The sequence below is a fragment of the Lampetra planeri genome, chromosome 61 (genome assembly GCF_965212315.1).
Source record: "Lampetra planeri chromosome 61, kcLamPlan1.2.h2, whole genome shotgun sequence".
Lineage (NCBI taxonomy): Eukaryota > Metazoa > Chordata > Hyperoartia > Petromyzontiformes > Petromyzontidae > Lampetra > Lampetra planeri.
The window spans coordinates 780,672-792,921 of record NC_136167.1 but is presented as its reverse complement, the minus strand read 5'-3'; the positions used below and the strand labels follow the sequence as shown (position 1 = coordinate 792,921).

The window sequence follows — 12,250 nt, the reverse complement described above, 5'->3', positions numbered from 1 at the left end:
TCATCGTCATCGTCGTCATCGTCATCGTCATCGTCGTCATCGTCGTCATCATCGTCATCATCGTCATCGTTGCCAGATTTGTGGATTTCTCCACAAATCTGGCTGCTGTCAGCCTGATGATGCCGGTTGTTATTACTGGCGAAATGTCGTACACTCAGATTGTAAACGTTGTGGCTTGGCTCTCCAACACACCGATGTTGCTGTACTAGTAACGAATTGGCAACGTTCTGTTTACGTGACAACCCTTACTAATTGGCTGTGTCGGGTGGTGGCGGGTTTAACAACACATTTATATATTTCTCTTTGGTTCTTTCGGTAAAGTCAAGTATAAAGAGAAAATAATAAATTAAATACTAGCATACGACGTTTCCATTGCAACACGAACAATCATCATCAGGTATAAATGAAATAGAAACACAAATCTACCATACTTAGAAATGTAATGTAATACAACAGAGAGTCGGATAACATAACAGTCAACACCCTACCTGGTTGATTACGTTCTTCCTGAGAATGCTAAATTTGAGAGAGAGACAAAACACAGAACTAGAGACATATAGACAGACATGTAAATATTTTGGGGATAATCCATAATACGGACATATAAGTAGAGACAGATATCACAGAGATACAAAAAGAGTAATTCCTGCAGTCACGAAAGCTCCAAATTAAGTATTTATATATTTACCTGTATTATGGATTATCCCCAAAATATTTTCCGGCTTAGTTTCCGTAAAAATAAACGTGTCTTCTTGGTTCCCTTCTACGTGACTTTACCGACAGAATAATTATTTTATTACTTCCCTTCTACGTGACTTTACCGAAAGAATTATTATTTTATTACTTCCCTTCTACGTGACTTTACCGAAAGAATAATTATTTTATTACTTCCCTTCTACGTGACTTTACCGAAAGAACCAAGAAGATGAATCCCTGCAGTCACGAAAGCTTTAAATCGAAATATAAACGTGTCGTTAAACCCGCTGCCCCCCACCCCCCCCCCACGATGAGCAAGGTTTGCGTCGCGTGAACAAAAACGTGGCCAGCTTTACCTACGAGTGCCACGCGCGGCGGCCGCGTGTTTCGAGAGTTTTAAACCGAACCGCGGCATTTCCACGTGTGTCTCCGTGTCTCTCCGCGTCGCCCGCCGCAGGGAGATCGGGGCGACGACGGGGAGGAGGGTGCGGACGGCTCTGTGGGTGCCGCGGGCGAGCCGGGGAATCACGGTCTGCCCGGTCTCCACGGACCCACGGGTTTCAAGGTTCGCGCAAAAAGCCAAATGGTTTGGCCCGTCGGGAAATGTTTCATTGATCGTTGAGCATCGATCGTCGACTGGCGCTGGGGCTGCAGCAGAGGTCGCAACCGGGTACCCGATACCCGTACCCTACCCGATTCCCGGCAGTGATAGTGCGATAGAGCCTTCGACACTTCACGTGGTGGCCTCAAAGTGCACCTAGCCTGGCACAGGCGCCGTGGTGACGTCACCGTCACTTAGTGGCGAATGGTGCGGGGTATTGGTAGTGAAATCGGTGGTAATCCACAGCCGATTAGTAAGGTTTGTCACGTAAACAGAACATTCCAATTCGTCACTAGTACAGCACACCGGTGTGTTGGAGAGCAAATCCACAACATTCACAATCATCTGAGTTTACGGCGTTTCGCCAGTAATTACAACGGGCATCATCAGGCGGACAGCAGCCAGATTTGCGGAGAAATCCTCCCGTTTCGTTCCCTTAAATCGAGGTGTAGATGTTATGACGTCACTTGTGAGCCCTTCACGTGCGAAGGGGGGTGGGTGGGGGGTGGATTAATGAATGCATATCAATTACAATGGGCTGTGTCGGGTGGTGGCGGGTTTACCGACACATTTTTATTTACGTGATCTAACCGAAGCAAAAAAAACCCCTCTTATTACGGATGATATCGGTTGCTGAAGCCTCCTTCTGCTACACCATGTTAAGCTGATCAGTGGCAATGTTGGTGATAGTGATGGCATTGGTGGTGGCTGCTGTGTGTGCTCCTGTGAAGGGAGGGATGGGATTGCCTGGGCAGGGCGGTCCAACCGGGATGAGAGGATCGGAGGGCACCATGGGGATATCCGGAGAGACCGGATCGCCAGGCAGCAAAGGGAAGCCCGTAAGTGACGTGCACGCACACACAGACACGTGGTAGCCTCAACAGACTGCTGAGGCAAGTGCTGTTAGCGAGCAGCAGCACCATACCTGTCAATCACTCATCAGTGCCCTATCTTATTGTAATGGGTTCCGGAGGCACTTGTAGAGGTGACTTCTTTATTACAATACAACACTCCAACAGTCCTGATACTCTGTGACAACCTAGGTACACAGCCTAGGTACACAGCCTAGGTACACAGCCTAGGTACACAGCCTAGGCACACAGCCTAGGTACACAGCCTAGGTACACAGCCTAGGTAGACAGCCTAGGTACACAGCCTAGGTACACAGCCTAGGGACACAGCCTAGGTACACAGCCTAGGGACACAGCCTAGGGACACAGCCTAGGTACACAGCCTAGGGACACAGCCTAGGGACACAGCCTAGGTACACAGCCTAGCGACACAGCCTAGGTAGACAGCCTAGGTACACAGCCTAGGTACACAGCCTAGGTACACAGCCTAGGTACACAGCCTAGATACACAGCCTAGGTACACAGCCTAGGGACACAGCCTAGGTACACAGCCTAGGTACACAGCCTAGGGACACAGCCTAGGGACACAGCCTAGGTACACAGCCTAGGGACACAGCCTAGGTACACAGCCTAGGGACACAGCCTAGGTACACAGCCTAGGTACACAGCCTAGGGACACAGCCTAGGTACACAGCCTAGGTACACAGCCTAGATACACAGCCTAGGGACACAGCCTAGGTACACAGCCTAAGTACACAGCCGAGATACACAGCCTAGGTACACAGCCTAGGGACACAGCCTAGGTACACAGCCTAGGTACACAGCCTAGGTACACAGCCTAGCGACACAGCCTAGGTACACAGCCTAGGTACACAGCCTAGGTACACAGCCTAGGTACACAGCCTAGATACACAGCCTAGGGACACAGCCTAGCGACACAGCCTAGGTACACAGCCTAGGTACACAGCCTAGGTACACAGCCTAGGTACACAGCCTAGGTACACAGCCTAGCGACACAGCCTAGGTACACAGCCTAGGTACACAGCCTAGCGACACAGCCTAGGGACACAGCCTAGGTACACAGCCTAGGTACACAGCCTAGGTACACAGCCTAGGTACACAACCTAGGTACACAGCCCACCACTGGCCCGCACAGCGACCCGGCCCTTACAAGGACAAGCGGGTCGAGGGGGTCCAGGGTCCTAAGCTGGCTGGCTGGCGGGTCTTGAGCTGCGACTGGCCCCGATCAGCCAGGGAGCTGCCCTTTTATGCCTCGTCCCCAACGAGGGGTGGGGTTGTGTGCGCCCCCAGATATCCCACAGAGCACACACAGCCCCCCCCCTCCCCGTTGGTGGCGCCAAGGGGCTTAACTGTCTGGGGTGCCTGGGATCCTAGCGCCTGGCGCCAAGGGGCTTAAGTGTCTGGGGTGCCTGGGATCCCAGCACCTGTCGCCAAGGGGCTTAAGTGTCTGGGGTGCCTGGGATCCTAGTGCCTGGCGCCAAGGGGCTTAAGTGCCTGGGGTGCCTGGGATCCCAGCGCCTGGCGCCAAGGGGCTTAAGTGTCTGGGGTGCCTGGGATCCTAGCGCCTGGCGCCAAGGGGCTTAAGTGTCTGGGGTGCCTGGGATCCTAGTGCCTGGCGCCAAGGGGCTTAAGTGTCTGGGGTGCCTGGGATCCTAGCGCCTGGCGCCAAGGGGCTTAAGTGTCTGGGGTGCCTGGGATCCTAGTGCCTGGCGCCAAGGGGCTTAAGTGTCTGGGGTGCCTGGGATCCCAGCACCTGGCGCCAAGGGGCTTAAGTGTCTGGGGTGCCTGGGATCCTAGTGCCTGGCGCCAAGGGGCTTAAGTGTCTGGGGTGCCTGGGATCCTAGCGCCTGGCGCCAAGGGGCTTAACTGTCTGGGGTGCCTGGGATCCTAGCGCCTGGCCCCGAGGGCTTATCTGCCTAGGGTCCCAGAGCCCCCAGCAGCCCCTCCCCTCTTGTGGCGCTACATTATCACAGAGCAATTCAGAACCTTATTGGTCACCCCGTGCCGCTTATACATCTCAACGTTCATCCTACAAGAAGCGACACAGCCATCACAAGTGATAGCTCAACGAAGTGGGCTTATCACCATCCTTCTGGAAATTTATAGCAGCAGACGAATACTCTAAACGCGTCGTGACGTCGATTCTAAATGTGGAGGGGAAAACCCGGAGAACAATCCACGCGACCACGGAGAGAGAGAGAGACACGCAAACTCTAAATGTACAGCAGCAGGCGTCATGGTCGTGATCGAACCCACGACCTCCTGTACACCAGGCGAAGAAGTTAACATCTCCTAGTCAGCGTGATGATGACGAGAGAGAGAGAGAGACACGCAAACTCCAAATTTACAGCAGGTGTCAGGGTCAGGATCGAACCCACGCCCTCCTGTAGTCCAGGCGAGGTAGTTAACATCTCCTAGCCAACGTGATGATGATGATGATGAGAGAGACACGCAAACTGCAAATATACAGCAGCAGGCGTCATGGTCGGGATCGAACCCACGACCTCCTGCACACCAGGCGAGGTAGTCAACATCTCCTAGCCACCGTGATGATGATGAGAGAGAGATGGAACCCACGACCTCCTGTAGACCAGGCGAGGTAGTTAACATCTCCTAGCCACGTGTGTATGTGACGTGTGAAATTGTCGTTTTCTTTTGGCAGGGAGACTCTGGAGAAGTGGGCTTCAGTGGAATGCAAGGTCCAATCGGCCCAAAGGTTGTTCAATTTCTGCATTCAGTTGTTCAATTTCGCTTATCGCGTTTCAAAAAGTGTAACCCGTCTTTCCGTTCGTTCGTTAGTTGTTTTTCGGGGCGGGGGGGGGTATTAGGTTAATTCCGAGCATGCTGAGATCAAGTGCACATTCGGGACATGCTCGCGCGCTATGGATCGTGGCCAGTGGAATGAGATACTGCAGAACTGGTTCTGAGAGGCCTTGGTAAAGTTTAACACGTGGTAGGCTTTCGCGACAAATATCATCCACAATACAGTGTTTTTTTGGGGGGGGTTAGATCACGTAAATATATAAATGTGTCGTTACTAGTGCAGCCCCGGTGTGGCAAACCTTACTAGTTGGCTGTGTCGGGTGGTAGCGAGCTTCACGACACATTCTAGATGTGAAGCTTTCGTGACTGCAAGGATTCATACTCTTAGTTCTTTCGGTAAAGTCACGTAGGTAAAAAAATTAAATTAAAATTAATAAAAATAAAACAATAAAATCACGCTGCATCAAGTGATGCAGCAAAATTTTAATTTCATTTTTTACCTACGTGACTTCACGACACACATTTATGTATTTACGTGATCTAACCCAACAAAAAATCACCCCCTCCACCGCCCCGCTCCCTCCACGTGCGGTGGGGTAGAGTGCGGGTAACTCCCCACTCCTCCTCCTTCTTCTTAGACGTACTAGCCAGCGTGAAAGAGTAGGCCAACAACACCCCCTGGAGCCCTCTCCGTAGTCGAAGACCTCCTTCCACCGGCAGCGGCGGCAGCCAAGCAATTGCAGGAGCTATGCCTTTACCTTTGTAACGCGTCGACGTGTGCGCGCGTGGTGGTTGTTGTGGTTGTTGTGGTTGTTGTGGTTGTGGTGGTTGTTGTGGTAGGGATACCGGGGCGACGTGGGGCCGTACGGGATCATCGGACCGCGGGGATCTCCGGGAATGATCGTACGGCTTCACACGGCGATGGCAACAACACGCCCGCTAACAACAACAACACACCAGATGACAACAACACACCAGATGACAAGAACAACAACAACAACACAGCAGATGACAACAACAACAACAACCAGATGACAACAACAACAACACAGCAGATGACAACAACACAGCAGATGACAACAACACACCAGACAACAACAACACACCAGATGACAACAACACACCAGATGACAACAACAACAACACACCAGATGACAACAACAACAACACACCAGATGACAACAACACACCAGATGACAACAACAACACACCAGATGACAACAACAACACACCAGATGACAACAACAACAACCAGACGACAACAACAACAACAACACCGGATAACAACACTGGATAATACGGCAGTTATCGCAACAAAGCGGATAACGTGGCAGATTATCCAGGCAGTGACCTTGGGCTACGGCGCGCGTGGCGTGTGACTTGCCTGTGGATCCAACGCTGTGGAATCCAATGGGCTGCAAAGCTCTTTTCTTTCACAGACAAACACAAACACGATAGGGGTGCAGAGTGCAAGAGAGTTAAACGAATCTTAATTTGAAGCTTTCGTGACTGCAGGAATCCACACGCTCTGATTCTTTCGGCAAAGTCACGTGGGTAGAAGAAAAAATAATAAAATAAAAAGACACGACGTTTCGGCCGCAAAACAAGCGGCCTTCTTCAGGTGAGAGGCCGGCCGCTAGCGCCACCTGGAGACGGCCGCTTGTGTTGCGACCGAAACGTCGTGTCTTTTTATTTATTTATTTTTTCTTCTATCTACCCACGTGACTTTACTGAAAGAACCAGAGATTGAAGGTAAACAAATCACCGCGATATACACACACACAAGTAAAACTAAACTGTTGCTACTTTAAATTATTGGTTCTTTCGGTAAAGTCACGTAGAAGGGAAATAAAATTAGACGATGGTGAAGACACGAGCGGGAATTATAAAATGTCGTCTCGAACGTATAAATCTCAACGTTGATCCTACAAAGTCCCATCACAAGGGAGAAACACACATAGACAAAAAATTATAGTTTTCCCGTATTGAAACGGCTGTACGCCGTATGGACTCGAAAACTCAATTCCCCCTGTACAAGAATACGGGGTAAACCGTATGGGTTGACACGGTATGCAAATCCTCTATTATGAATTCTTCAATTTTCTGGAAAAAATTACACTGCTGCTAATTACACGATTGTGAAATCAATGATCAAATGTCGTCTCGAACGTCCACTTTTGTCACTGCAGGGTAGTTCTGGTGTGGCCGGGCCCTCGGGCCTCTCGGGGCCAAACGGAGTTCCCGTAAGTACCCAGGGGCGATCCCACGTTTATACAAGGCATCATGTTTGCAATAACCACAACACAAGCAGTCAAAATGCAAACAAAAAGAAACAACTCTGATGATGATAATGATATGCACTGTCCTTGAAGTTGATTGGTCCAATGGAGACTAGGCTCTAAGAAAAGCTGTCCTGACCACGGCCGCCGTGGTGCATTAAGAAAAAGAAGGCGAGCGTGTGGTGTGTCGCGCCTCAATAGGTGCTCGCAAACTGAACGAGGTCTTGACAGTCCCTCAAGATTCAACGTTGTGTCTGTTGTGGTGTTTTTGTCTCTTCTCTAGGGGCCTCAAGGAGAGAATGGGGGGAAAGGAGACATGGTACGACCCGTTACTCACCTTTTCGGCTTCGCTCCACGAGCCTCCACCCCCTGCCCCCCTGCCATTTCATAAACTAAACACTGCCCATAGACTCAACACTGCCCATAGACTCAACACTACCCATAGACTCAACACTACCCATAGACTCAACACTACCCATAGACTCAACACTGCCCATAGACTCAACACTACCCATTGACTCAACACTACCCATAGACTCAACACTACCCATAGACTCAACACTGCCCATAGACTCAACACTGCCCATAGACTCAACACTGCCCATAGACTCAACACTACCCATAGACTCAACACTACCCATAGACTCAACACTGCCCATAGACTCAACACTGCCCATAGACTCAACACTACCCATAGACTCAACACTGCCCATAGACTCAACACTGCCCATAGACTCAACACTACCCATAGACTCAACACTACCCATAGACTCAACACTACCCATAGACTCAACACTGCCCATAGACTCAACACTACCCATTGACTCAACACTACCCATAGACTTAACACTACCCATAGACTCAACACTACCCATAGACTCAACACTACCCATAGACTCAACACTACCCATAGACTAACACTGCCCATAGACTCAACACTACCCATAGACTCAACACTACCCATATACTCAACACTGCCCATAGACTCAACACTACCCATCGACTCAACACCACCCATAGACTCAACACTACCCATATACTCAACACTAGCCATATACTCAACACTACCCATATACTCAACACTACCCATATACTCAACACTACCCATATACTCAACACTGCCCATATACTCAGCACTACCCATAGACTCAACACCACCCATAGACTCAACACTACCCATAGACTCAACACTAGCCATATACTCAACACTACCCATATACTCAACACTACCCATATACTCAACACTACCCATATACTCAACACTGCCCATATACTCAACACTACCCATAGACTCAACACCACCCATAGACTCAACACTACCCATAGACTCAACACTAGCCATATACTCAACACTACCCATATACTCAACACTACCCATATACTCAACACTACCCATATACTCAACACTACCCATAGACTCAACACCACCCATAGACTCAACACTGCCCATAGACTCAACACCACCCATAGACTCAACACTACCCATAGACTCAACACTAGCCATATACTCAACACTACCCATAGACTCAACACTAGCCATATACTCAACACTACCCATATACTCAACACTACCCATATACTCAACACCACCCATATACTCAACACTACCCATAGACTCAACACCACCCATAGACTCAACACCACCCATAGACTCAACACTACCCATGGTGAGAGATAAAGTGGTGAGAGATAAAGTGGTGAGAGATAAAGTGACGAGAGAGAATATGATGATGATGCTACTGCACAGCATCATTGTAATTTAAGGGAAGTTACTATATGAACTATTATTCAATACTTATGTTAAATAATAGTTTTTAATTTACGTTAATTTTTACCGATTTTACATTTTTTTTACTATGATAATGTTCATCTATTTCGTAGCATTTCAATGTATTATAAATTAACGCGTGTTCGTTTTTCTTTTCTGTTGCCTCTGACAGGGTCTTCAAGGTCCTCAGGTAATGACTTCCTGCTTACATCTCCACATATATATAAAAAGCAAAGTTGTCAATATGTGTGTCTGTTCAAAATGTTTAGCGTACTTCCCGACATGCAACAAACTTGAAATTTTCCAGGTGGGTACTTTCCAGACTGTACACCATGCAACAATTATACAAATACACTTTTTTTTGGGGGGGGGAGGAGCTCAATAATGCATCTATTTTTTGCACAGCAAATGAGCTGTGACGTCACATCTGTCACGTGACCCGCGCATGTGGAAGCGTAACGCATTGTGGTTTAGTGGTTAGCACGCCGCGCTACGAACCCGGCGACCCGAGTTCGAATCCCGCTCACGGCCACCACCGGTGACGATTATTTTGACCGCTCCTGGGCCTCCCCTAGGTCGACTCAGCCTCAAACGAGTAACTGCTGTGGTGTGTGAACATCGCCACTGGGGAGACAAAGGCGGCCGGGCATGGCGAATCCAAGTCCCGGGCGAAGCCGGGTAGTACAGCTAGTATTAAATATAACATATGTGCAAAAATAATACAAATACAGACACTGGTTAAAACGCCTTCCGGCTGAAGTTGGTGATGAACATGAAGGCGTCCGTGTGTTACGTGGGGTCAAGGTAGCGTGGGGTCAAGGTAACGTGGGGGTCACGGCAACTCCCCTAGAGGTCATCCGATATGAGTGAGATTGTCGGGTAAAGTTGCGTGGCTGTTATGGACTCATCCCGGACAAAACCGGTGCAGATCGTTCAACGGGTTAAAGCCCACAACTTGGGAGACACAAAACCAGCGTGGTAAATAAACGTTTTTTGCAAGCGCATTTTGCCCCGATAGCTGCTCCACATTGGCTTCCCGCCCCGCGAATCAAAACGAAGCGCTCCTGTTGGGAATTGTTTCAGGGTGGCTAGGAGATGTTAACTACCTCGCCTGGTGTACAGGAGATCGTGGGTTCGATCCTGGACCCTAACGCCATGGTGGCTAGGATATGTTAACTACCTCGCCTGGTGTACAGGAGATCGTGGGTTCGATCCTGGACCCTAACGCCATGGTGGCTAGGAGATATTAACTACCTCGCCTGGTGTACAGGAGATCGTGGGTTCGATCCCGACCCTGACGCCTGCTGCTGTATATTTGGAGTTTGCGTGTCTCTCTCTCTCTTCATCATCTCGGTGGCTAGGAGATGTTAACTACCTCGCTTGGTGTACAGGAGGTCGTGGGTTCAATGCCGACCCTGACGCCTGCTGCTGTATATTTGGAGTTTGCGTGTCTCTCTCTCTCATCATCATCATCACGGTGGCTAGGAGATGTTAACTACCTCGCCTGGTGTACAGGAGGCCGTGGGTTCAATCCAGACTCTGACGCCTGCTGCTGTATATTTGGAGTTTGCGTCTCTCTCTTTCTCCCCGTGGTCGCGTGGATTTTTCTCCGGGTCCTCGGGGTTTTCCCTCCACATTTGGAATCAACAACAAGCGTTTAGATGATTTGGCTGCTGCTATGAATTTCCACGTGATGATGATGATGGGCCCACTTCGTTGGGCTATAATTTGTGATGGTCAGGTCGCTTCTGAAAAAGAGTTACACAACTCAGTGGGGGGGGGGCTTACTTGGTAAAATAAAATTAAAAATGCAAAAAATTTTGTTACGGAATCCATGCGCGTGCGTGCTTTTTCGTCCGTGCTTTTCTTAATTTATTGACTTTGCTTTCATTTACCAGGGACCCACGGGACCCCGGGGTCTCCCAGGGTCTCCGGTAAGAATGTCGTCTGATTCAGCATCGTCTCCGTCCGTTCAGTTGTGGAGTGACGCTTCCGAATGCGTACCCAGAACGATCCCGTAATCCTGATATCCGCACATCGCCACTGAGCCCATGCGGCCGTTCCCGAGCCACAGACGTCGCAAACGGGTTTTGATTCCTTACTCGTACCCGTACCCGGCCGCACCAGGGTCGAAAACGGGTACCCGTACCCGTACCCTACCCGATACCCGGCTACCCGGCCGGGTATCGGGTAGGGTACGGGTATCGGGTACCCGATTGCGACCTCTGGGATGAAGCCATGTTGCAGGCGCGGGTGGGTGGATTCTAGGAACTTGAATTGTGAGAAGAGACAAGACGTTGGGAAATGAGTGACAAACGGTTACTCACCAGTGACTCACGGCCTACCCGTACACGTACCTGGCCGCACCAGGGTCACAAACGGGTACCCGTACCCAGCCGGGTACGGGTAGCCGGGTATCGGGTAGGGTACGGGTATCGGGTACCCGGTTGCGACCTCTGCCGAGCCAGCAGTGGGAATTCCACATTCTTATGGCAGGGGCTTGTCCAGCCCTTAATTGCACCTCCGATTTTACACGGTTGGCTGAGTACGCTGCGAAATAAGTCCAACGTGCACACGTACAAGTCAAACTTGCCGTGTACCTCCACTAGGTCGACTCAGCCTTGAATAGGTACCTGGTGCATCAGCGCTGGGGAGACAAAGGCGGCCGGGTATGCGTGGCGTTGGCCACGCCGTCCCCGCGATCACGCGATGTTGCCGGCCTTCGCAGGTGTTCACGAACAGCACTTGCCCCAACAGTCTGTGTGGGCTATATGGGGGATCTTTGTGTTTTCTTTGCGCGTGTGTGTGTGTGTGTAGGGTCCTCCGAGCATCCCTGCCCCCACTGTGGTGAGTGAACACATTAATCGGTGGCAGGTTTGTATATTAATCGGTGCGTTTGTGTGTGTGTGTGTATTATCAGTTTGCACATACAGCTTTTTGCCTTTTGGCGTCCTCTGGTCTAACACCGCTTTGAGACTCGGCTCTAAAGAAAGCTGTCTCTGGTGTGGACCAATCAGTTTCAAAGACAATGCATCATCATCTACTATCAGGGCGTGTTTTTTGTTCACCACAAGTACGTGTGGTTAACAATAACACGATTCCTTGCAAAATGTTTCAGTTTGGTGTTTTAACATCTTAACCTGTTTCATTGCCAGAAAGGGTAAAACCTATTTATATTTTAGTTTTTTACGTGGTGGTTTAGCTGCTGCAGCTCCTTACTATTAAAATTCCTTCCCTCTATTACTGCTAACCCTACTCCCTCCCTTTGATG

General features: G+C 49.8%; 1 protein-coding gene across 1 annotated transcript in view; it reads left to right on the top strand.

Moving 5' to 3' along the window:
- LOC144736540 (uncharacterized) overlaps positions 1-12,250 on the top strand; it is a 48,534-nt gene that overhangs the window by 21,278 nt on the left and 15,006 nt on the right. Inside the window, exons 18-26 of the mRNA XM_078619088.1 lie at positions 1,154-1,261; positions 2,029-2,136; positions 4,832-4,885; positions 5,773-5,835; positions 7,122-7,175; positions 7,495-7,530; positions 9,152-9,169; positions 10,878-10,913; positions 11,797-11,826. Of these exons, the coding sequence (XP_078475214.1) occupies positions 1,154-1,261; positions 2,029-2,136; positions 4,832-4,885; positions 5,773-5,835; positions 7,122-7,175; positions 7,495-7,530; positions 9,152-9,169; positions 10,878-10,913; positions 11,797-11,826 (507 nt within the window). The remainder of the gene's footprint in view (positions 1-1,153; positions 1,262-2,028; positions 2,137-4,831; positions 4,886-5,772; positions 5,836-7,121; positions 7,176-7,494; positions 7,531-9,151; positions 9,170-10,877; positions 10,914-11,796; positions 11,827-12,250) is intronic.